This window comes from Salvelinus namaycush, chromosome 30 (assembly GCF_016432855.1).
Source record: "Salvelinus namaycush isolate Seneca chromosome 30, SaNama_1.0, whole genome shotgun sequence".
NCBI lineage: Eukaryota > Metazoa > Chordata > Actinopteri > Salmoniformes > Salmonidae > Salvelinus > Salvelinus namaycush.
The window spans coordinates 21253248-21279910 of record NC_052336.1 but is presented as its reverse complement, the minus strand read 5'-3'; the positions used below and the strand labels follow the sequence as shown (position 1 = coordinate 21279910).

The window sequence follows — 26663 nt, the reverse complement described above, 5'->3', positions numbered from 1 at the left end:
CCTCAATCTGCCGTTGGTGCCAATTCAAATTAACCCAGAGGTTGCCTTGTTAAATCTTGTTCATTCTCTTCAATTAAATACCATCACTCTTTTCTCATTAGCTGGGAATGTTTGTGTATTTTCGTGTGCAGGGTGTGCTATTAGCATGATAACGCTCATTAAGACGGACTGGGAGAATAGCTAACATAGCTAACCATCGCTAGCATTCACTGGTTGAAGTAACTTTTGGAGTGAAATGGAGTTGACTGGAAACTACGACATGAATATACTCTGAACAAAAATATAAACGCAACATGTCAAGTGTCCCATGTTTCATGAGCTGCAATAAAAGATCCCAGAAATTGCCCGTATGCACAAAAAGCTTATTTCTCTCAAATGTTGTGCACAAATGTGTTTGCATCCCTGTTAGTGAGCATTTCTCATTTGCCAAGATAATCCATCCTCCTGACAGGTGTGGCATATCAAGAAGGTGATTAAACAGTATGATCGTTACGCATGTGCACCTTGTGCTGGGGACAATAAAGCCACTCTAAAATGGGCAGTTTTGTCACAACACAATGCCAGAGATGTCTGATGTTTTGAGGGAGCGTGCAATTGGCTTTTTGACTGCAGGAATGTCCACCAGAGCCGTTGCCAGAATTAAATTTCCCTACCATAAGCCGCCTCCAACATTGTTTTAGAGAATTTGGCAGTACGTCCAACCGACATCACAACCGCGAAACACGTATATGGTGTTGTGTGGGCAACCTTTGTGAACATAGTGCCCCATGTTGGGGGTGCAGTTATGGAATGGGTATGCGTAAGCTACAGACAACAAACACAACGCATTTTATCGATGGCAATTTGAATGCACAGAGATACCGTGACGCGATCCTGAGGTCCACTGTCATGTCATTCATTTTCCACCATCACCTCATGTTTCAGCATGATAATGCACGGCCCCATGTCGCAAGGATCTGAACACAATACCTGGAAGCTGAAAATGTCCCAGTTCTTTCATGGCCTGCATGCTCACCAGACTAGAGGTCGACCGATTAGGATATTTCAACGCCAATACCGATTTATTGGAGGACCAAAAAAAGCCGATACCGATTAATCAGCTTTTTTAAAAAATAAAAAAAATAAAAATATATATTTTTATGTGTTTATTTATTTGTAATAATGACAATTACAACAATACTGAATGAACACTTTTATTTTAACTTAATATAATACATCAATCAAAATCAATTTAGCCTCAAATAAATAATGAAACGTGTTCAATTTGGTTTAAATAATGCAAAAACAAAGTGTTGGAAAAGGAAGTAAAAGTGCAATATTCTGCCATGTAAAAAAGCTAACGTTTAAGTTCCTTGCTCAGAACATGAGAACATATGACAGCTGGTGGTTCCTTTTAACATGAGTCTTCAATATTCCCAGGTAAGAAGTTTTAGGTTGAGGTTATTATAGGACTATTTCTCTCTCTACCATTTGTATTTCATATACCTTTGACTAATGGATGTTCTTATAGGCACTTTAGTATTGCCAGTGTAACAGTATAGCTTCCATCCCTCTCCTCGCCCCTACCTGGGCTCGAACCAGGAAGACATCGACAACAGCCACCCTCGAAGCAGCGTTACCCATCGCTCCACAAAAGCCGCGGCCCATGCAAAGCAAGGGGAACAACTACTCCAAGTCTCAGAGCGAGTGACGTTTGAAATGCTGTTAGCGCGCACCCCGCTAACTAGCTAGCCATTTCACATCGGTTACACCAGCCTAATCTCGGGAGCTGATAGGCTTGAGGTCATAAACAGCGCAATGCTTGAAGCACAGCGAAGAGCTGCTGGCAAACGCACGAACGTGCTGTTTGAATGAATGCTTACGAGCCTGCTGCTGCCTACCACCACTCAGTCAGACTGCTCTATCACATATCAAATCATAGACTTATTTATAACATAATAACACACAGAAATACGAGCCTTAGGTCATTAATATGGTCAAATCCGGAAACTATAATTTCGAAAATAAAAAGTTTATTCTTTCAGTGAAATACGAAACCGTTCCGTATTTTATCTAACGGGTGGCATCCAGAAGTCTTAATATTCCTGTTACACTGCAAAACCTTCAATGTTATGTCATAATTACGTAAAATTCTGGCAAATTAGTTTGCAACGAGCCAGCTGGCCCAAACTGTTGCATATACCCTGACTCTGCGTGCAATGAACGCAAGAGAAGTGACACAATTTCCCTAGTTTAATATTGCCTGCTAACATCAATTAATTTTAACTAAATATGCAGGTTTAAAAAAAATATACTTCTGTGTATTGATTTAAAGAAAGGCATTGATGTTTATGGTTAGGTACATTCGTGCAACTATTATGCATTTTTCGCAAATGAGCTTTTGTTAAATCATTCCCCGTTTGGCGAAGTTGGCTGTCTTTGTTAGGAAGAAATAGTCTTGACAGTTCGCAACGAGCCAGGCGGCCCAAACTGCTGCATATACCCTGACTCTGTTGCACAGAACGCAAGAGAAGTGACACAATTTCCCTAGTTAAAAGAAATTCATGTTAGCAGGCAATATTAACTAAATATGCAGGTTTAAGAATATATACTTGTGTATTGATTTTAAGATGTTTATGGTTAGGTACACATCGCGAATGCGCTTGTTAAATCACCCGTTTGGCGAAGTAGGCTATGATTCAATGATAAATTAACAGGCACCGCATCAATTATATGCAACGTAGGACAAGCTAGATAAACTAGTAATATCTTCAACCATGTGTAGTTAACTTCTGATTATGTTAAGATTGATTGTTTTTTATAAGATACGTTTAATGCTAGCTAGCACCTTGCTGCACTCGCATAACAGGTAGTCAGCCTGCCACGCAGTCTCCTCGTGGAGTACAATGTAATCGGCCATGATCGGTGTCCAAAAATGCAGATTACCGATTGTTATGAAAACTTGAAATCGGACCCAATTAATCGGCCATTCCGATCTAATCGGTCGAACTCTACACCAGACATCACCCATTGAGCATGTTTTGTTCGAAAGTCTGGGGCCACTTAGAAATGTCCTTGTTTTTGAAAGAAAAGTCAAGAAAATTGTCCATTAAAATAACATGAAATTGATCAGAAATAGAGTGTAGACATTGGTTATGTTGTAAACGACTGTGTGTGTATATATGCAGAGGACTTTTTTTTTTAAATACACACATACATACATGCATACACATACAGTGGGGAGAACAAGTATTTGATACACTGCCAATTTTGCAGGTTTTCCTACTTTCCTGCTAATTTTTATCAAAGGTACACTTCAACTGTGAGAGACGGAATCTAAAACAAAAATCCAGAAAATCACAATGTATGATTTTTAAGTAATTAATTTGCATTTTATTGCATGACATTAGTATTTGATACATCAGAAAAGCAGAACTTAATATTTGGTACAGAAACCTTTGTTTGCAATTACAGAGATCATACGTTTCCTGTAGTTCTTGACCAGGTTTGCACACACTGCAGCAGGGATTTTGGCCCACTCCTCCATACAGACCTTCTCCAGATCCTTCAGGTTTCGGGGCTGTCGCTGGGCAATACGGACTTTCAGCTCCTCCAAAGGCTGTTTTGGGAAGGCTTCCCAAAACGTTTGACCCAAGTTAAACAATTTAAAGGCAATGCTACCAAATACTAATTGAGTGTATGTAAACTTCTGACCAACTGAGAATGTGTTGAAAGAAATAAAAGCTAAAATAAATCATTCTCTCTGCTATTATTCTGACATTTCACATTCTTAAAATAAAGTGGTGATCCTAATTGACGTAAGACAGGGAATTTTTACTAGGATTAAATGTCAGGAATTGTGAAAAACTGAGTTTAAATGTATTTGGTTAAGGTGTATGTAAACTTCCAACTTTAACTGTATATATGTATGTGTAAAAAATAATATATCAAATCAAACTATTATCCAGTTTATATAAGAGTCTTGGCTGAACTGCTTTCGATGGGGAAAGATTGCTTCCTCACCTCGCTTCTGTGATTTTCAATGAAAACTTTAATTCACTGTGTGGACCTATAGTCCCTGCAGCTCATGGCGGAGTAGTAGATATGTGATCTCTCTCTGTGTATTTTCGTGCTAGCTGATCATATGATACTGTTAAACGTATGGAGAGGCTCAGCCCACGCAGTGGAAAAAGTGAACCCACCCCCACCGCTGCACACAAGCTCCCAGAGGACTGTATCTGTTTACTAAGGCTTGCTATCATTTTAGGGGCTTGTTTGTTTGTTTTATCATCCCAATGGAATTACGGTAGTTATGTATCCAGACTGTTTCATGTTCATAAGCAACGTGTCCAGTAAATGTGTTTGTAAGCCAGATGCAGTTGCTTGCGAGTGGAGACTGGAGATTATTAGCAGTGTGTGTCCTCATGGGTCCTACCGTGTCAGTGGACAGGGAGTCCTTCACAACAGACACAGTGCTGTCTCAGAGTGAAATGTTTTTTTTTGCAGCGACATAATCATCTGTTAGCCATGATACTATGTCATTTACCATGATGTTTACCATGATATTCCAGACCAGGGTTCTCCCCAGGATTTTTTAACAAGGTGGTACTGATTATTGAGGTGAGTCCAGTTTTGACTCAGAGATTTTTGACTCTTTTAACACCTGAAACTGCCATTTCCTGCAATCTAGAGCCTAAAAGTATAACTAATAAAATAGCAAACACAGTGCCTTAAATACACTTTTCCACATTTTTCCTAGAATTATACTGGTCATTTCTGTGGTCAACAGAACTGGGACCATGAGGGCAAGAGTAATTCAGTGTGTGTCACAAGGCCTGGCGATGTTAGGGTAGGGCAGAGGGATTTGGCTTAAACATTTTCTCAAAATAAACTTTGTTGCACAATTAAAGATAAATACACTTCATTTCAAAAAGTTGGGAATAATCTAATGAATTCAGGGCTTTGTCAAATTATACCTAGGCTAAATATAAGCCTTCAACCATAAGACCCACTAATTATTTTATCAAAATACTTTGAGAGGTGAAGTTCGAGAGCCGTGCGTCCTCTGAAACACAACCCATCCAAGCGGCACTGCTTCTTGACGCAATGCCCGCTTAACCCGGAAGCCAGCCGCACCAATGTGTCGGAGGAAACACTGTACACCTGGCGACCGTGTCAGCGTGCACTGCGCCCGGCCCGCCACAGGAGTCGCTAGTGTGTGATGGGACAAGAACTTCCCTGCCGGCCAAACCCTATCCTGGACGACGCTGGGCCAAATGTGCGCCGCCCCATGGGTCTCCCAGTCGCGGCCGACCCACGACAGAGCCTGGACTTGAACACAGAATCTCTAGTGGCACAGCTAGCACTGCAGTGCAGTGCCTTAGACCACCGCGCCACTCGGGAGGCCCCTTATCAAAACAGTTTAATTAGCTTTTTGCAATATTCACTGATCTGGCTTTCAAGTCTGTCTAGGAAAATGCCCCTTGTTGTTATTGCATAATGCACGTCCACTAATGATGAACAACTTCTGGTAGCAGGCGTTATAGAAATTGTTATGGAATTATTTTATAACTTCCACATATGCCATTAAAACTGATGTGACAAATTGAACATTGCTTAACATTTAAACTGCCACGTTATTGGTTTTCCGTTAAAACTATAAGAAAAAAAAAATGTCATGTCAATTTTCAATGCAGAATAATGCTCCTATTACATGTGTATTGCCGGGCAATGACGTTATATCTTCTGCAACCCTTTACAGACACAGAACGCAGCTACGCAGCTATGTCCATAGCGACAATTAATATCTTTAATAATAGTTGATCAACTTCTTAACAACGTTCTGATCTGTTGCATCAGCCTTATTGCTTAAAAACAAAATCTATGTACGGTGGTATGATTTTGGGATATGTCGTCCCACAACTTTCCCAGAGTCAGTTTGGAATGTTTCTTTCTCACACAGAACGACAAGCCACTCACGATTTTTTTTTTTTACATAGTGGCGCAGCCAGGTCCACAATGTGGCAAGGCGCCCCTTTTACACTCTTTGGGGAGAACCCTGCAGACATACAAAAGTAAGTTATAGCAGCACAGTTAAGAAAGGTCTATTTTCTGCCACAGTGTAGTGTTGAAGCAGGAGAAGAGGTGAGGGCTCTGTGTAGTGTTGAAGCAGTAGAAGAGGTGAGGGCTCTGTGTAGTGTTGAAGCAGTAGAAGAGGTGAGGGCTCTGTGTAGTGTTGAAGCAGTAGAAGAGGTGAGGGCTCTGTGTAGTGTTGAAGCAGGAGAAGAGGTGAGGGCTCTGTGTAGTGTTGAAGCAGTAGAAGAGGTGAGGGCTCTGTGTAGTGTTGAAGCAGTAGAAGAGGTGAGGGCTCTGTGTAGTGTTGAAGCAGTAGAAGAGGTGAGGGCTCTGTGTAGTGTTGAAGCAGGAGAAGAGGTGGGGGCTCTGTGTAGTGTTGAAACAGTAGAAGAGGTGAGGGCTCTGTGTAGTGTTGAAGCAGTAGAAAGAGGTGAGGGCTCTGTGTAGTGTTGAAGCAGTAGAAGAGGTGAGGGCTCTGTGTAGTGTTGAAGCAGGAGAAAGAGGTGAGGGCTCTGTGTAGTGTTGAAGCAGTAGAAAGAGGTGAGGGCTCTGTGTAGTGTTGAAGCAGTAGAAGAGGTGAGGGCTCTGTGTAGTGTTGAAGCAGTAGAAGAGGTGAGGGCTCTGTGTAGTGTTGAAGCAGGAGAAAGAGGTGAGGGCTCTGTGTAGTGTTGAAGCAGGAGAAAGAGGTGAGGACTCAGTGTAGTGTTGAAGCAGTAGAAAGAGGTGAGGGCTCAGTGTAGTGTTGAAGTAGTAGAAGAGGTGAGGGCTCTGTGTAGTGTTGAAGCAGTAGAAGAGGTGAGGGCTCTGTGTAGTGTTGAAGCAGTAGAAGAGGTGAGGACTCTGTGTAGTGTTGAACCAGGAGAAAGAGGTGAGGGCTCTGTGTAGTGTTGAACCAGGAGAAAGAGGTGAGGGCTCTGTGTAGTGTTGAACCAGTAGAAAAGGTGAGGGCTCTGTGTAGTGTTGAAGCAGGAGAAAGAGGTGAGGGCTCTGTGTAGTGTTGAAGCAGTAGAAAGAGGTGAGGGCTCTGTGTAGTGTTGAAGTAGTAGAAGAGGTGAGGGCTCTGTGTAGTGTTGAAGCAGTAGAAGAGGTGAGGGCTCTGTGTAGTGTTGAAGCAGGAGAAGAGGTGAGGGCTCTGTGTAGTGTTGAAGTAGTAGAAGAGGTGAGGGCTCTGTGTAGTGTTGAAGCAGGAGAAGAGGTGAGGGCTCTGTGTAGTGTTGAAGCAGGAGAAGAGGTGAGGGCTCTGTGTAGTGTTGAAGCAGGAGAAGAGGTGAGGACTCAGTGTAGTGTTGAAGCAGGAGAAGAGGTGAGGGCTCTGTGTAGTGTTGAACCAGGAGAAAGAGGTGAGGGCTCTGTGTAGTGTTGAACCAGGAGAAAGAGGTGAGGGCTCTGTAGTGTTGAAGCAGTAGAAAGAGGTGAGGGCTCTGTGTAGTGTTGAAGCAGTAGAAAGAGGTGAGGACTCTGTGTAGTGTTGAAGTAGTAGAAGAGGTGAGGGCTCTGTGTAGTGTTGAAGCAGTAGAAGAGGTGAGGGCTCTGTGTAGTGTTGAAGCAGGAGAAAGAGGTGAGGGCTCTGTGTAGTGTTGAAGCAGGAGAAGAGGTGAGGGCTCTGTGTAGTGTTGAAGCAGGAGAAAGAGGTGAGGCCTCTGTGTAGTGTTGAAGAGGTGAGGGCTCTGTGTAGTGTTGAAGCAGGAGAAAGAGGTGAGGGCTCTGTGTAGTGTTGAAGAGGTGAGGGCTCTGTGTAGTGTTGAAGAGGTGAGGGCTCTCAGTGTAGTGTTGAAGCAGGAGAAAGAGGTGAGGGCTCTGTGTAGTGTTGAAGCAGGAGAAAGAGGTGAGGGCTCTCAGTGTAGTGTTGAAGGAGGAGAAAGAGGTGAGGGCTCTTAATGTAGTGTTGAAGCAGTAGAAAGAGGTGAGGTCTCTGTGTAGTGTAGAAGCAGTAGAAAGCGCTAAAGTCTAACCTCCAGCTCTGCTGACCAGGGGTCAGTCTCAGTAAAAACGTCCCCATTGGGAACCCATTAAAGACCACATTATTTACTCATCTACTGGGTCAGTGCGATGAACCCACAAGGCTCTGCCTCTGTTGGGATAGTCTGATTTCACGCTAAGAGTAACAGCTCTAACCTGTGTGTGAACCCACCCACCCTCTCCAAGCACCAATCGTAGTTGAGAATAGTCAGCTAGCTAGCAAGCCAATGCTTTGTCTAATGGCTCAAGTGCGTAGTTACATGACCAATCACTGCTGTCAGGTGACATTGGTGCCTGGAAGGGCTGTCAGCAAAACAACACACATCAAAGACTGTTTATATAGACCTTTTAACATGGCTGCCATGTGTGTCATGCGTTTGCTGTTGAAATTGGACGGATAAGGCATTTCCAATACGGTATTGCAAGCAAAATAAGGAACGTCACTTTGCCTGAAAATGCCAAATTTACACTTACCACACTTATCGAAATTGTGCTGTTCCATGATTGCAGATCAATGTTCTCTCCAATAGGCCTTTAGCATTTGCAATTTGGCTCCTGGTGTGCTGCTTTTCCACTGTAAACAGTGCTGTGAGGATGACGTGGGCTTTGTTTACCTAGCCTCCCAGACAAAACAATGTCAAAGTGAAACTCAAATCGGTGAGGTAATTTCATGACTTATGGAGGTGATGCTGACGCAAGACAAAAACTGTACAACATTTCATCAATACAGCTTTGGAAAAAATGGCTGACCCTGTTTGCAGAGTGGCAGGAAGGGACCCCTGGGGGAGTGTGGACAGACTGCACACATGGTGTGTGTTTGGGGGGTTGGAAGAGGGAGCCAGGATTTGTTGTTTTCAGTGTAAAGGAGCGTGAAGCGGATGCTGCAGGATCCAGCATTGGACCAGGGTCTCGGCTTCTCTCTACTGTACCTTACAGTGCATAGACTTACTCATATGTGATGAATTAGAGCTGCTGGCTTGTGGAGAGAGGCCCCTCTGTGTAACACACACACACACACACACACACACACACACACACACACACACACACACACACTGATAGCAGATGCTGTACAGCTTTTGAATGGGGTGGAAGGCAGAGGAAATTAGGCCTGTGTTTTGGAATGGATGTTATTGTGTTTCCTCTTGGGGTTCTGTTTCTGTGTGTGTGTGTGTGTGTGTGTGTGTGTGTGTGTGTGTGTGTGTGTGTGTGTGTGTGTGTGTGTGTGTGTGTGTGTGTGTGTGTGTGTGTGTGTGTGTGTGTGTGTGTGTGTGTGTGTGTGTGTGTGTGTGTGTGTGTGTGTGTGTGTGTTCCTCTCCCCACTAGGAGATGAAAGCTCAGAACACACATATCAGACATTGAAGTCTCCCTTTCCCTAAAAACCCCTATAGAGGAACTGACTGAGGACTCAATAACATAATACACTTATTTAGCCCCTGTGCCAAAACCACCCCAGAATCCTTGAAGACAACCTAATAACACAATTACGTCAAGAAGCACAGCATCTGGATAGTGATGTTATCTATAATAATATAGGCCTATGGTATTATATACGATAGTTATTACGTTATGTAAAAAAGGGAGAGAGAGAACACTATTTATTGAAGTGATATGGTACACGGTGGAAACCATATAGGAAAACTTAATAGGTTATTGACCCTGCCATGCGCATACAGGCACCAACATACACACTCAGAAAGTTATAGCAGAGGGGAAATTGTACTTGGTTAAGTTATTATACAAAATAATTATCTCAATATAATATGAAACTGTGTCGCACCACTAACATCAAAGGCTGGTTTCAATCACGATGTGTGAATTTACGATGGGGGTGTGGAGTTTATTGTTCAAGATTCCTCAAACTAGGTCGGCACAATGTGTGTATCATAGAATCTTTGTCTCTGTTAGTAGTTGACCCCTTTGCCACTTTGTGCTGCGTAATGTGAGCTTGGAGTGTGTGAGGCTTTGGGGGATGGGGCCAGAGAAGAGGGGTGGAGGCAGAGCCGAGCAGAGCAGAGGTTTGCTGCGTCTCACTTTCCATATGCCAGGAAGAGAGAGGAGCAATGTTCCTCTGTCGGTGTGCGTCGCTGGCTCTGGGATATAAATAGCTGTCTTTGAGTAGGAGAGCTGCAGAGGGAGGGCCATGGCGCCAGGGCAGAGCTGAGTGCCAGGCAGCGTTCCCGGGTAGTGGAGAGAGAGAGGGAGGATGGCAGGAGGAGGGGCAGGCTCCAGCCCAGCCCTCTGCACACACTCTGGTGGGGGGAAAAAAGCATTATGGAGTAGAAAAATATTGAGAAACTCTTTACATATCATTTATTCATGGGCGCTCGGAAGCAACCTCTCCACATGCAGACGGGGAAGTGGATACTAAAGAGAATAGGGATAATCTAGTAGCATGGCTGCATGGAGATTCAGCAGGAGGGAACTGGGCAGGAGAGAGGCCATAATAAGCTTAGAGCAGAATAGGCCTCACTATGAAAACGTTGCAGATGGTTTAGCAAGGCGTCATTAGCTCCCTGCAGAGTTGGCCGTACTATAAAACCACTGCAGTGGTTGTAGCAAGGCCTCACTAGCTCACTGCAGAGTGTCTAGAGGGTTTCATGCTAGCACCTAACAGTGGGTTCAGAAAGGCCTCCCACACTAGCACACCACTCCCTGCTAGCAGTGTGCTACCACTCCCTGCATCACACTAGCACACCAGTCCCTGCATCACACTAGCACACCAGTCCCTGTATCACACTAGCACACCAGTCCCTGTATCACACTAGCACACCAGTCCCTGCATCACACTAGCACACCAGTCCCTGCATCACACTAGCACACCAGTCCCTGTATCACACTAGCACACCACTCCCTGCTAGCAGTGTGCTACCACTCCCTGCATCACACTAGCACACCAGTCCCTGCATCACACTAGCACACCACTCCCTGCATCACACTAGCACACCACTCCCTGCTAGCAGTGTGCTACCACTCCCTGCATCACACTAGCACACCAGTCCCTGCTAGCAGTGTGCTACCACTCCCTGCATCACACTAGCACACCACTCCCTGCTAGCAGTGTGCTACCACTCCCTGCATCACACTAGCACACCAGTCCCTGCATCACACTAGCACACCAGTCCCTGCATCACACAAGCACACCATTCCCTGCATCACACAAGCACACCATTCCCTACATCACACAAGCACACCACTCCCTTCTAGCACACCGCTCCCTGCTAGCACACCACTTCCTACTAGCACACCACTCCCTGCTAGCACACCACTCCCTGCTATCACACTAGCACACCGCTCCCTGCTAGCACACCACTCCCTGCTATCACACTAGCACACCACTCCCTCCAAGCACACCACTCCCTGTAGCACACCATTCTCTGCATCACACTAGCACACCACTCCCTGCATCACACTAGCACACCACTCCCTGCCAGCACACCATTCCCTGCATCACACTAGCACATCACTCCCTGCAAGCACACCACTCCCTGCAGCACACTAGCACACCACTCCCTGCAAGCACACCACTCCCTGCAGCACACTAGCACACCACCCCCTCCAAGCACACCACTCCCTGCAGCACACTAGCACACCACTCCCTCCAAGCACACCACTCCCTGCTAGCACACCACTCCATGCAGCACACTAGCACACCCCTCCCTGCTAGCACACCATTCCCTGCATCACACTAGCACACCACTCCCTGCTATCACACTAGCACAACACTCTCTGCTAGCACACCACTCCCTGCTATCACACTAGCACACCACTCCCTACTAGCACACCACTCCCTGCTATCACACTAGCACACCACTCCCTGCATCACACTAGCACACCACTCCCTGCTATCACACTAGCACAACACTCCCTACTAGCACAACACTCCCTGCTATCACACTAGCACAACACTATCTGCTAGCACAACACTCCCTGCTATCACACTAGCACACCACTCCCTGCTAGCACAACACTCCCTGCTAGCACAACACTCCCTGCTATCACACTAGCACATCACTATCTGCTATCACACTAGCACAACACTATCTGCTATCACACTAGCACAACACTATCTGCTATCACACTAGCACAACACTCCCTGCTATCACACTAGCACACCACTCCCTGCTAGCACAACACTCCCTGCTAGCACAACACTCCCTGCTATCACACTAGCACAACACTATCTGCTATCACACTAGCACAACACTATCTGCTATCACACTAGCACAACACTCTCTGCTATCACACTAGCACAACACTCTCTGCTAGCACACCACTCCCTGCTATCACACCACTCCCTGCATTACACTAGCACACCACTCCCTGCTAGCACACCATTCCCTGCATCACACCAACACTGTGTAGTATTAATGTTGGGTAGGGCAGCAGGGCTGTTGTCCAGACATGCCATATCCCTGAAGACATTCCTCAGCTGTTACCAGGAGTCATGAAGCAGATATGTTTGTCTCCTGTCCCACAGTAAAAACCGTTTCGCTGGCATTGCACAATATAGCAAAACCTATAATTCTCCCCATGTTTATTGTAATCGAGATGGATTAATGTTATTGACATCAAGACATTGGTTTCAATTAGGAATGTATTGTGTGTGAATAAGGGATTAGCTACTTTACAGGATGGTATTAAAAACTTGCTTAGACTCGCTTCCTTAGGCCTGTTTTTCACCCGCATTGACCACTATCTCTCTCACCCTATGGATATGGCAATGAAACACCCTAAACTTACAGGGCAGAGAGTGGGTCTGGAGCAGGGGCATTATTCTGCACACTTCCTCACCTTTGAAACCAGAATGCAGGTGTAATTGTTGAAAATGGGGAGCCTGATGTACTGCTAATGGGAGCATTGTGTGGCAGGGTGGAAATGTGTTTTCTGTGGAGGCGAGTGACCAGGTGCTAACGTGTCTCTTTCCATCTCCCCCTCTATCTCTCTCGCTCTCTCCTTTGGCAGACGGTCGATGACGATGCGATGGAAGCGTGAATGAGGTTTGGCGTGGCGATAGCTGAACGATGCCCAAGGGTGGGGGTTCAAAAACCCCCCAGCTGGAAGACTTCCCACTCAACACTGACATGGTGGAGAAGCAGAGTGGGAAGAAGGTAAGAAACACACACATACTGACACACCACAAATCTACACACACACATACACAAGCCCTTTACCGCTCCCGCTGCTGAGTCCTGCATCTAGGGGTCATGTCCTCATTACACAGTAAAAATCATTCTGGACTTAATAAACAGCTCCATGGGAGTTGGCATTCAACTGGCTAAGAGCCCATTGTCGCTTTTTTTATAATTATTTCTTATGACTGAAGTCCCATGTTGGGCGTGGGCCATGGTAACATTTCTACAGTGAAAGAAAACAATTGTTGAGAACACTTCAAATTCGTGATGCACCGATATGACATTTTTGGCCAATATCCAATATTTTCCTCGCCAAAAAAAACAGATATTTACAATTTTGGTGGCCTTTTAAGCATTCTAGTACAGTTAAATAGTTAGCACACACACATGGACGCAGCGGTCTAAGGCACTGCATCTCAGTGCATGAGGCGTCACTACAGTCCCTGGTTCAAATCCAGGCTGTATCACATCCGGCCATGATTGGGAGTCCTATAAGGAGGCGCACAATTGGCCCAGCGTCGCCCGAGTTTGGCCGTCATTGTAAATAAGAATTTGTTCTTAACTGACTTGCCTAGTTAAATAAAAGTCACACACACACCACACTGACCAAAACGTTATTTTGTTGGCATTTACGTTTGTCCCCATTACCAGTAAAACATCATTAAAACCTATTTCTTTCTTTTAGTTGCTGTGCTGTTTCGTTGTTCATTTGTTCAGTCGTTATATTCTCAATCAGGATTTCTCATACTATGGAATGCCGTTTGGGTCTTTGCGTGTCAAAAAACACTACTTGACATGTCAAATAAGCTTGTTGACCAATCAGGACCTGAATATACATTTTTCACGTAGTTATTGCACATTGATTACACTATCACTCGTATTTCATATGTCACAAAGATTAATCGATATGTATGCTATGATGCTGGTAAAGTTGTCTCGCACACCTACAGTGCTGGTCATAAAAAAGCTAGCTAGCTCATGGATGCAAACAATGTTCTTCCCCAAAAACATAGCAAAACGACAATCTGTTTCAGTAGCTTTAGTTAGCTAGCTAACTATATTGCTAGGTGTCATTTAAAATAACCCTAATTAATAAAGACATTTCTTATTTGATTAATGGTGGTCGGACCCATCTATGTGAAGCTAGACACAATAAGGATTAGCCACAATAGTGGACTTAAAAGTATGTCATTGACAGTGATGCAAATTAATACAAATAGTAGAATTATGCCATAATTGAATAGATCATGCTAAACGAGGTTGAAATGTTGTTATATAAAATCAACAAAAGACAATAATTTGTTAATTTGACAAAAATCTGTTGAAATCACACTGGATGTATTAGACTTTAGAATTACATTGGGAGCATACTTATTTCACTGTACAGCCTTACCTATGGATTGTGGATCAATGACATGGAGTATCAGTCTACTCAGTGACTCCCAGAGAACATTAGCGTCGTAGCTCTTATTATGGGACTCTGAAACAACTGAATTGAGCCACATTTATTGTCAAACTATGTGTATTGAACATTATTCCCGAGGAAAAACAATACTGCATGGATGTTTTGGAGTCTGAGGACGTTGGGAAAAAATATCTTGGGTATTGAGTAGACTGATACCCCATTTCATTGATCCCCAAACCTTAGGTAAAGCTGTACAGTGCAACATGAATGTCAATACACACAATAGGCTGACTGAGGAGGTGATTTCACACAGTCCCGTGATAAGAGCTACAATGCTAATATTTGCGTAAACCCTAAACAATTGTGTTCTGTAGGTGTTTCCGAGTAGACTGATACCCCATTTCATTGCTTCACATTCCAACCTTGTTTAACATTATCTAGTCTAAATATGGCATGAATCCACCCATATTAACCTTCTGCATCACTTCCAAAGAGTTACTTTTATTTTGAAGACAAACTGCAAATTCCACTATTGTGCCTAATCCTTATTGTGGCTAGCTTCACAACACGTAACCTGGTCCGGTCGAACCTCACGAGCAAGAAGAAGCTAGCTGGCTGCTTATAACGTTAGCTTTGGGCACAAGGCTACGTAGCTGGCTAGCTATTTATTTTCATGAACTGAAGTTCAATTTCAATAGGTTAACAACAAGTGGCACCCTAGCTAATACTTACTCACAAGGATTCCTAAATCATTGCTAAGAAAAATGAAAATGATTGCACTTTCTACTGGTCATTGTTTTCAGGCTGGTTGTATCGGTGCTAGCTAGGTACCAAGCTAAAGCTAGCTACCCCAGAAGTTGCGGTCGAACAAAAAAATGCTTTATTACCAATACGGTATTGTAAACACATCATTCGTGGCCGGTGTTTGCTTGTTTGGGATAACTTTTTTGTACAGCTTTGACAGTGCTACTGATAGTAGTGGTGGCGCTTGGCTTGCACATGCAAATTCAGAACACACAACATTCTATAACTGAACTGTGTTATTTGACGTGTCAAATTAAAAACGTATTTAACGCGTCAAATACGACTTGACCAGTCGGTGAAAGCCAACATCACCCACGACAGAGAACAGTTGATTGTCAAAGGCAATGAATTCCATTATCTTGGCGTTGATGGATTTCGCCTTTGAGTTGTCTCGCTGAAATGTTCTTACTCTTTCAAATGACTGCTGGACTTGTTGACTGCTCGATCCACACAGCAGACATTGTGGGCTAAGTTAGGAATGCTGTGTTGCACTTGTAGCGCTACATTTTACGTGGCGTCATTATGTCATGTACCTACATTATATAGGTATGAACGGTAGCTTTGACATCGTTTTTTAAAATCGGCGTTAAACTAGACTGATACCGACGTTGGCATTTTTAGCTAATACCGGCCAAATAAAATACAATTTTATTGGTTACATACACATGGTTAGCAGATGTTAATGCGAGTGTAGCGAAATGCTTATGCTTCTAGTTCCAACAGTGCAGTAATATCTAACAAGTAATCTAACAATTCCCCAACAACTACCTAATACACTCAAATCTAAAGGGGTGAATGAGAATATGTACATCTAATTATATGGATGAGCGATGGCCATGCGGCATAGGCAAGGTGCAGTATATAAAATACAGAATATACATGTAATGTAAGATATGTAAACATTTATTGAAGTGGCATTGTTTAAAGTGACTAGTGATCCATTTATTAAAGTGTCCAGTGATTGGGTCTCAGTGTAGACAGCAGCCTCACTGAGTTAGTGATGGCTATTTAACAGTCTGATGGCCTCGAGATAGAAGCTGTTTTTCAATCTCTCGGTCCCAGCTTTGATGCACCTGTACTGACCTCGCCTTCTGGATGATAGCGGTGTGAACAGGCAGTGGCTCGGGTGGTTGTTGTCCTTGATGATCATTTTGGCCTTCCTGTGACATCGGGTGCTGTAGGTGTCATGGTAGGCAGGTAGGGTGCCCCCAGTGATGCGTTGTGCAGACCACACCACCCTCTGGAGAGCCTTGCGGTTGAGGGCGGTGCAGTTGCCGTACCAGGCTGTGATACAGCACGACAGGATGCTCTCGATTGTGCAACTGTAAAAGTTTGTGGGATTTAGGTGACAAGCCAAATTTTCTTCAGCCTCCTGAGGTTGAAGAGGCGCTTTTGCGCCTTCTTCACCACACTGTCTGTGTGGGTGGACCATTTCAGTTTGTCTGTGATGTGTACGCCGAGGAACTTAAAACTTTCCAACTTCTCCACTGCTGTCCCGTCGATGTGGATAGGGGGGTGCTCCCTCTGCTGTTTCCTGAAGTCCACGATCATCTCCTTTGTTTTGTTGACGTTGAGTGAGAGGTTGTTTTCCTGACACCACACTCCGAGTGCTCTCACCTCCTCCCTGTAGGCTGTCTCGTCGTTGTTGGTGATCAAGCCCACTACTGTTGTGTCGTCTGCAAACTTGATGATTCCGATATGTTCACCGATATATCGTGCATCCCTACTTAACTTCTTATGGCTGCAAGCCCGACGTCGGTACACTTATGACAACAGCCAGCTCAAGTGCAGGGCGCGAAATTCAAAATATATATTTTTAAAATATTTAACTTTCACACATTAACAAGTCCAATACAGCATATGAAAGGTACACATCTTGTGAATCCAGCCAACATGTCCGATTTTTAAAATGTTTTACTGGGAAGACACAATATGTAAATCTATTAGCTAACCACGTTAGCAAAAGACACCACTTTTTTTACTCCACCAGTTTTTTACTCCATCAGTAGCTATCACAAATTCGACCAAATAAAGATATAAATAGCCACTAACCAAGAAACAACTTCATCAGATGACAGTCTGATAACATATTTATTGTATAGCATATGTTTTGTTAGAAAAATGTGCATATTTCAGGTATAAATCATAGTTTACATTGCAGCTACAATCAGAAATTGCACCGAAAGCAGCCATAAAACTTAGACACCAACGTCAAATACCTAATTACTCATCATAAAACATTTCTGAAAAATACATAGTGTACAGCAAATGAAAGACAGGCATCTTGTGATTCCAGCCAATATTTCCGATTTATTAAGTGTTTTACAGCGAAAACAAAATGTAGCGTTATATTAGCTTAGCACAATAGCCAGAAACACTTGGGCGCCGACGACTAGTTCACATCTACGACAGATATATGAAATAGCATCATAAAATGTTTCTTACTTTTGCTGATCTTCCATCAGAATGTTGGACAAGGTGTCCTTTGTCCAGAACAGTCGTTGTTTGGATTTAGAACGGCAACTTTCCCTCTTCATTTAGCACGCGCACTAGCCAAGTGGCACGGATCTCTCCATCGTCAACAAAGTCAGAGAACGGAACACGGCAAAACTCCCGAAAAAATTTCAATAATCTGATTAAACTATATTGAAAAAACATACTTTACGATGATATGGTCACATGTATCAAATAAAATCAGAGCCGGAGATAGTAGTCGTCCATAACGGCAGCTAAACAGAAGGCAATCCCACTGTCCACCTCGCGCTCCCAAGAGTACCGGAAATGAGGGACACGTCATACAAAGAGCTTGTATTCCAATTCAGACCAAGATAAACACAACATTTCTTCTCTCACAGCCTCTTGACATCCAGGGGAAGGTCTATGAAGTGCACGTAGACTCTTACGTATCATGCCCATGTATAGGCAGGAAGAAGAACAGAGCCTCGATTTCAGACTTTCCACTTCCTGGTCAGGAAGTTTGTGCCAAATGAGTTCTGTTTGACTCACAGATATAATTCAAACGGTTTTAGAAACTAGAGAGTTTTCTATCCAATAGTAATAATAATATGCATATTGTACGAGCAAGAATTGAGTACGAGGCCGTTTGAAATGGGCACCTTTAATCAGAGCTACTCAATACTGCCCCTGCAGCCATAAAAAGTTAAGATACAAGTTTGCAAAATGCACTATGTCAAACAGTTGTTATTTTGTTTTTTTACCGACGTGAATTATTGCAACACTTGCAATTTATACACGTGTCCCGCTCTCTGAAACGTTCCATGCTACTGTATTGAATGCACTATGAATACCATCACACAACCCTCCCCTTTAAATACAGACATGCTTTCTGTGTTTCTAGATGTAGCCTAGAGCCAGGGAAATGGCTGTATGTAGTGTTGCATCAGCTTAATGACTCATGATATAGCATAGGTTATGTGCTTTAGCCAGACAGCTATATATGGCTAATCTGAGTAGGTAGTCCCGGTTTTATCTATGAACTAATCTTCTTTATTTTTGACCAATGAAGTGGAGGCTGCTGGCACTGTGGCAAATTTAGATCCTCATGCATCAAACGCAGCATTACGTTGCTAGGCAGGCAGGCCAGGGCATTCTGCTGCAGTCAGCCTGACACTAAGACACTCAGACAAAACATGAGAGATTAGTTCCTAGAGATGTTCTCCCTAGGTTCTATGTTAGACCACTGAATATCATTTCCCAGAAGTGGATTCTAATGAACGGAGCTGTTAATTAGATGTGAGCAGAGTTGTAATGGTAACGTAATAACAGGTGCCATTTCCTGTGTTATTGTTTCTCAACATGGTTGTGATACTAGGGATTAGGGAGACATTTCAGTGGGGTTTTCCCCTAGGTAGTGGGGAGAGCTGTCCCTTTAAATGGCAGCTAAAGCCAGCTTGTGTTTTTGTGGACGTGTTGCCAGCATGGACAGCCACAGTGGGCTTAGACGCAGAATGATGATGTCATGGTAATCACTGGGTCAGCAACAGCAGCAACCCAGAGGTGCAGCTTTACGCGCGTCTGCTATGTACAGCCTTCCGCACAGAATTGCATCAGACTCTGGGAGGGAGAGGAGGAGCGAGAGCATTGCTAGGAGACCAGTAAACACGGTCTCTCATGAAGGCCGCCTTGAAGCAGTGGCTCACAGCTGTCTTTTAATTCAGCTCTCTTTTCTCCGCGTGTTGCAGCAAGACTAGCTCTGCCTAGCACTAACGCCTCTGTCTGTCTTGACATGTTGTTTTGTGTATGTGTGTGCCTGTGTCAGCTGTCTGTATACTGTGTACTGTCTTTCTGTGTGGAAATTCCTCCTACATGTAGACCTACAAATAGTGTCTCGTTCCCTCCCTCCCTCTCGCTGGTGTACAGAGTTACTGCTAAGCCTAGCTCTAAGCAGCAGGAAGAGCTTGCTGTGTGTCTACACTGTACTGTAAGGGTGACATCATAGTCTCATGACTGTAGGAGAGCCGGGGGCTGGGACTTGCCAGGGCGGGCTGCAGAGTGAGCCACTGTACAGCAGTGGGAACTAGCCTGAGAAAGAGAGAGCGTTCTGCTGCTACATTCCACCTCTTATCTGACCTGATCGGATCACGCGTCTCTGCTCTGTGGTAAACAGCCACCTACACAGAGCTCTTTAATTAGCCTTCCTTACCACAGACAGCACCCGGCCGACAACCCAGCTGCTCTGGCCCTCTAAATCTAGTGTTTAGAAAAAGAGGCATTACATAAGGTTTTATTTATTTGTTTTATAATCGTTTGCGATGTTTTTAATTATAGCAATCATTCAAATCTGGGTTCAGAGTTCTTTGAACTTTGACTACAAACTAAAACCATCAGGTTGCAGTTAATAGCCTGATATTTGAATATATATATATATATATAAGCAGTATATTGTATAGAGGAGAGATATATATTTTCCTGTCTTTGGAACACTGCACTAAAATCCTTGCGCCTTTTTTCTTATGAAGTGTTAGCCAGATCTCCCTGCTCCTTAGAGCTAAATGTGAGGGTGTTTCGTGTGAGAGCCGAGCAGACGGGCCCCGATCAGAGCTGCTGCATGGCCCTTTAACAGCAGTCTTTTGGGCCAGGCAGGCCGAGGGAGAGGCAGCGCTGTACTGTGCTGTATAGACAGAACGTCAGCCGGAGGGAGCCGTTGGTGCCGGAGCAGGCCGCTTGCTGATGGGGGGACGGGAGCTTCTGATGGGTTCCAGTTGCCGTGGACCACAGACCCCGGCGGTGTTACCGCTTCTTCCATCTCTCTCTTTCCATTTGAGACCGTCTGCCTCGGAACGCCGAGAGGAAATTCCATGGAAAAGGCACGCTCTGCAAATCCCCTAATCGCTGGAAGTCTCCAGGCAGACAGAAGCACGCTGCAGTGTAAAGCTTTGGGAAACACAGCTGCCGCCTGCCTGTCTCTTCGTGTCCCTCTGTCAATGTGTCCTGGCCTGGATGGCCTGTGTCCCTCTGTCTCTGTCTGTTAAGGCTCTGTCTTCTCCCAGTGCTAAGGGAAGTCTCCAACATTAGGCTAAAGCTTGGCACTCGTCTAGAGGAAGTTCTATAAATATCCTTCCACATCAGCCCTTTCATTTTAAACTACAGTTTTAGTAGCTAGTAGTGTACCCCATAAATTATCATCTGTTTGTCTTTATAGCTGTGCAATACGGTGTTCATGTTTCTTTTCTTTTTTTGCCAGGATAAAGTATTGTCAAACAAGACTCCTAAATTGGACCGCAGCGATGGCGTCAAAGAGATGAAAGAGAAGGCATCCAAGAGGAAGCTTCCCTTCACTGTTGGAGCCAATGGAGACCAGAAAGATTCTGACTCAGGTAAGACTGGAGGGGGAGGGGATGTTACATCACTTCCTCAGCCTGGCAGTGCATGCTGGAAGAATGAAATGAATGTACTTTTTTTAAATTATTTTTTTTACCTTCATTTAACTAGAACAAAAGAACAAATTGTTATTTACAATGACGGTCTAGGAACAGTGGGTTAACTGCCTTGTTCAGGTGCAGAACGACAGATTTTTACCTTGTCAGCTCGGGGATTTGATCTAGCAACCTTTCGGTTACTGGCCCAACGCTCTAACCACTAGGCTGCCTGCCGCCCCTATATGTGCACACATATATTTAGCAGATGTTACTGCGTGTGTAGCGTAATGCTTGTGTTCCCTAGCTCCAACAGTTAACAATACACAACAATACACAGAAATCTAAAAAGTTAAAGAATGAAATTAAGAAATATAGAAATATTAGGAGCGATGTCAGAGTCCGGAGTATAAATATGTGTGTGTGGGTGGATGGGATGGGATGTATAGATCATATAGACAGTATGTGGGTAGAATATGTAGTATATCTGAAGAATAGTATATGTACAGCAGTAGTTAAATAGGATAGGCCTTGACTAGAATACAGTATATACATATGAAGTGGGTAAAACAGTATGTAAACATTACTTAAAGTGACCAGTGTTCCATGACTATGTACATAGGGCAGAAGCCTCTTAGGGGCATGGTAGCCTAACCGGGTGGTAGCCGTCTGTTGACAGTGACTAAAGTTCAGGGCAGGGTACTGGGCGGTGGCCAGCTAGTGGTGACTATTTAACAGCCTTATGACCTTGATAAAGAAGCAGTTTTCAGTCTCTCGGTACCAGCTTTGATGCACCGACCTCGCCTTCTGGATGATAGCGGTGTGAACAGGCCGTTGCCCGGGTGGTTGTTGTCCTTGATGATTTTTTTGCCATTCCTGTGACACCGGGTGCTGTAGATGTCCTGGAGGGCAGACAGTGTGCCCCAGGTGATGCGTTGGGCTGACCACACCACCCTCTGGAGAGCCCTGCGATTGAGGACGGTGCAGTTGCAGTACCAGGCGGTGATACAGCCCGACAGGATGCTCTCAATGGTGCATTTGTAAAACTTTGAGGGTCTTATGGGCCAAATTTCTTCAGCCTCCTGAGGTTGAAGAGGTGCTGGGCTGAGAGGTGTGATGGTTAAGCTCCTGCAGACTGTTTCTTTATAACCTCAAAGAAGGCTGTGTGTTTTGGTTAGCCTTGGTTTAACTTGGTTCAACTGTCCATCATTGGGAAAAAGAGAAAAGGGCCACACGGAACATGGGCCAATTAAGTGAGGATTTGTCAATCACGAGGGCCTGAAAAGGTTTGGGGTGAGACACTCACTTGTGTTATTCTTTAATAAGAGAGATAGGGGGAACTACTGTTCCAGCTTGTTTGGCTTGAGCTTTGAGGATCTTGAAATTATTTGTTGATGATGGTCTGTAATAACACAGTAATGGAACCCACATCTGTGTGCTGGGTTATTGGGTTGGTTTGAAATGCTGCTGTGAACTTCAGCTGTTATTTCTTTGGGTAATATGAAGTCCAAACCATTGTGTACATTTCTCTTTTTGTTTTAGTGACCTTTTTGCAGGAAAAGTTAGAAAATTGTATTTCTCTATTTTTAAGATATATTGAATATAGAACCTGTGTTCTCAGTGCAGCTTTAGTGACCAAATCAGGAGCGTAGTCAATTCCCCCGGTTAGTCACGACTATAGTGGCTTGGTTGTGTGTTTGCAGGTGGTAGTGACTCTGTAACCTGTTAGCAGGCTGTTGGCAGAGAAAGGTTGCCTCCCACCTCAGTTTCTCCCCTCCCCCTGTCTAGAACAGTGCCCTGATTGTCTATTGTTATGCTAATGTTAGGGAGAGTCTCTGCCTCTACAGGCTGGATGTCTGTCAGTCTCTCACATCAACTAGACCATAATTCACTCATTTGCTTTGCCTGAAATTTATACACTTTCTGGGTGGAAATGTCTTCGTGTTCCCTGCCTGTTACCTTCTCAGTGTCTTTTCCATCCACGTGTCTTAAACCTGGCTGTACAATGGAAACATTCATTAAATGGTTCATCCTTCATTGTGTTAGTTTTGTCTCCATGTAGTGTGTGTGTGGTTTCACACACACACTCCCCCTCTTCTGTTGTCTTGGCCTTGATAGCTAGTTCCTTTCATGCTGTGTTATTGTCTATACCAGAGGTCGACCGATTAATTAGGGCTGGCCGATTCGGCATGGCCGATTTAATTAGGGCTGATTTCAAGTTTTCATAACAATCGGTAATCTGCGTTTTTGTACACCGATTACATTGCAATCCATGAGGAAACTGCGTGGCAGGCTGACCACCTGTTACGCGAGTGCAGCGTCAAAAGGACCTTGTGGCTGCAATGAGCCAAGGTAAGTTGCTAGCTAGCATTAAACTTGTCTTATAAAAAACAATCAATCTTCACATAATCACTAGTTAACTACACATGGTTGATGATATTACTAGGTTAACTAGCTTGCCCTGCTTTGCATATAATCAATGCGGTGCCTGTTAATTTATCATCAAATCACAGCCTACTTCGCCAAACGGGGGATGATTTAACAAAAGCACATTCGCGAAAAAAGCACAACCGTTGCACGAATGTACCTAACCATAAACATCAATGCCTTTCTTTAAATCTACACAGAAGTATATATTTTTAAACCTGCATATTTAGTTAAAAGAAATTCATGTTAACAGGCAATATTAACTAGGGAAATTGTGTCACTTCTCTTGCGTTCATTGCACGCAGAGTCAGGGTATATGCAACAGTTTGGGCCGGCTGGCTCGTTGCGAAATAATTTGCAAGAATTTTACATAATTATGACATAACATTGAAGGTTGTGCAATGTAACAGCAATATTTAGACTTAGGGATGCCAGCCGTTCGATAAAATACGGAACGGTTCCGTATTTCACTGAAAGAATAAAGGTTTTGTTTTCTAAATGATAGTTTCTGGATTTGACCATATTAATGACCAAAGGCTCGTATTTCTGTGTTTATTATATTATAAATTAAGTCTTTGATTTGATATTTGATAGAGCAGTCTGACTGAGCGGTGGTAGGCAGCAGCAGGCTCGTAAGCATTCATTCAAACTTTACTGCGTTTGCCAGCAGCTCTTAGCAATGCTTGACTCACAGCGTTGTTTATGACTTCAAGCCTATCAACTCCTGAGATTAGGCTGGCAATACTATAGTGCCTATAGTCAAAGGTATAGGAAATACAAATGATATAGAGAGAAATAGTCGACGCGTCATAATTCCTATAATAACTACAATCTAAAACTTCTTAACTGGGAATATTGAAGACTCATGTTAAAAGGAACCACCAGCTTTCATATGTTCTCATGTTCTGAGCAAGGAACTTAAACGTTAGCTTTTTTACATGGCTCATATTGTACTTTTACTTTCTTCTCCAACGCTGTGTTTTGCATTATTTAAACCAAATTGAGCATATTTCATTATTTATTTGAGGCTAAATTGATTTTATTGATGTATTATATTAAGTTAAAATAAGTGTTCATTCAGTATTGTTGTAATTGCCATTATTACATATATATAATATATATTATATAAATACATTTTTAAAAATGGCAGATTAATCGGCATCGGCTTTTTTTGGTCCTCCAATAATCGGTAGTGGCGTTGAAAAGCCTAATCGGTCGACCTGTAGTCTATACCCTAAGGAATTTGTTAACCATTTTACAGCTGTCCCCTCCCCCTGACATTGGTGTCTTTCTGATGATCCTGTATCTCCCCTTGATATGGTGAACTCTTTTTCTTTGGCCCTTTATTGTGGGGATAGAGTCTAGACTGTGGCCCAGTAGGCCCGTGTATGGAGGGGTTGTGTTCCCCTGGCCTGCTCCCTTGTGCCTGCAGAAAAGACCAGAGGTGGTCCTGCCGCCCAGGTTTTGCTAGAGGAGTCTGGTCCGGCTGTGCTGCTGCAGGCCTCATGTCTGGTGGAGATGAATGTCAAGAGACCACAGAGGGATTCTGAACCCTGGGGAAAAACCACCACAGGGATTCCAGTAGTGAACTTTGAGGATGTGGAGGAAAGTGCAGGCTGTACAGTCCTCTCCTAGTGGGCTGGGCTTCATATGACCCCCTGAAGGAGAGAGAGCTTCACATTTCTCCACCCTCCTCATCCTGAGTGGAAAAAAACAACACAGAGAGCGAGTGATGAAACAGAAACCTCCTTAATGACTGCATAGCTATTTTCTCTTTCGCCCTCCTCGCTCGGTCTCTCTATTTCTTTCTCTTTCTCAATCTGTCTGAGGGTATGGCAGTCAGTCCAGCGTGGCTCCACTTCTGCTCAGAAAAGGAACTACTTGTCTGTTGTTTTCACTGTGCTGCGGGGATGCTGGGAGAATACACCCCTCGTGCTAGTGTGCTGATGGAGAGTTCAGACTGAGGCTATGCTATGTGCTCAGTGGTTTTGCATGGCATCCGTAACACAAATGACCATAGTTGGCCTATGAGATAATGTTTTGAAGCTATAGCTTGAGGCAGCTGAACAAAAAGATAGTGTTGAATTCGTAACATATTGGCTTTTGAGAAATGTACGATGTGACTACTTTTGATTGTATTGTTCAGCTATGAAAGATGAGTCAAACCCTTCACATCCCCTTATTATTTGGCTAGTTTTGGTGGAAACCGACAGTGGAGGGACACAGGGAACTCATCTAACGTGGACTAGGCTATATACTTCATTTGAAATGCGGAATTCATACTGTCGGTCATTTTCTTACCAGGGATTTGCTGCATTCTGCATTTGTGTTGTCTTTGCTCCGAACCCACAAGTTGACAGTGTTCTACGGTGTTAGTTATCTAGGCCTAGTACTACCCTGTCAGTACATAAATTGAAGTCAGTGTGTGTGGTCGAGCCTTATTTGAGTGCATAACATCCATTTGTATGGTTCTAACAGTGCACTCGATCTCTACTGGAAGTTTTCTCCCCGAGGCATCTGTTAGATGAATGATGTAGCTAATTGCAGTGATTTGCTCTCATCTTCAACACACTGTTTGGACAGATTGCAAGGCATTCTTCTAGAGATGGTAGTTTGTGTAGCAGATCGTTGTTGTACACTGTATTGGCGTGGAGACCATCGGCAGGCCTTGCTGCGGGAGTGTAGGAGTCATGGCCAGGGCTCCTCAGCTCTGGATAAGGCTATGAGGAGTGGGAGACGGATCAGAGACGGTGATGAGTGCAGATCAGCTGCTGCCAGGCTAGCACACACATCATCTTCTTCACGATATGGCAGGAATAGAGGATGCCTGTCTTATCAGCAGGTGCAGCAGGTGCTGCTTTCAGTAGGGATGGGGCTGCTGGCTTGAGGTCTTCTCCCCCGCAGCCCAAATCAGCCATGTCTGTCTGCTGCACACCACCATTATTCAGATCCCTGGAGGGAGAAATGTTTTTGTAATATTTCATCTCCCATCCTTTGGAAGAT

General features: G+C 44.0%; 1 protein-coding gene across 3 annotated transcripts in view; it reads left to right on the top strand.

Annotated features, from left to right (window-relative positions):
• LOC120024885 (ankyrin repeat domain-containing protein 11-like) overlaps window positions 1-26663 on the top strand; it is a 132920-nt gene that overhangs the window by 91036 nt on the left and 15221 nt on the right. For all 3 annotated transcript variants that reach the window (XM_038969230.1, XM_038969231.1, XM_038969229.1), the window contains 2 exons: window positions 12979-13124; window positions 21062-21194. In XM_038969230.1, the coding sequence (XP_038825158.1) occupies window positions 13038-13124; window positions 21062-21194 (220 nt within the window). In that variant the 5' untranslated portion in view covers window positions 12979-13037. The remainder of the gene's footprint in view (window positions 1-12978; window positions 13125-21061; window positions 21195-26663) is intronic.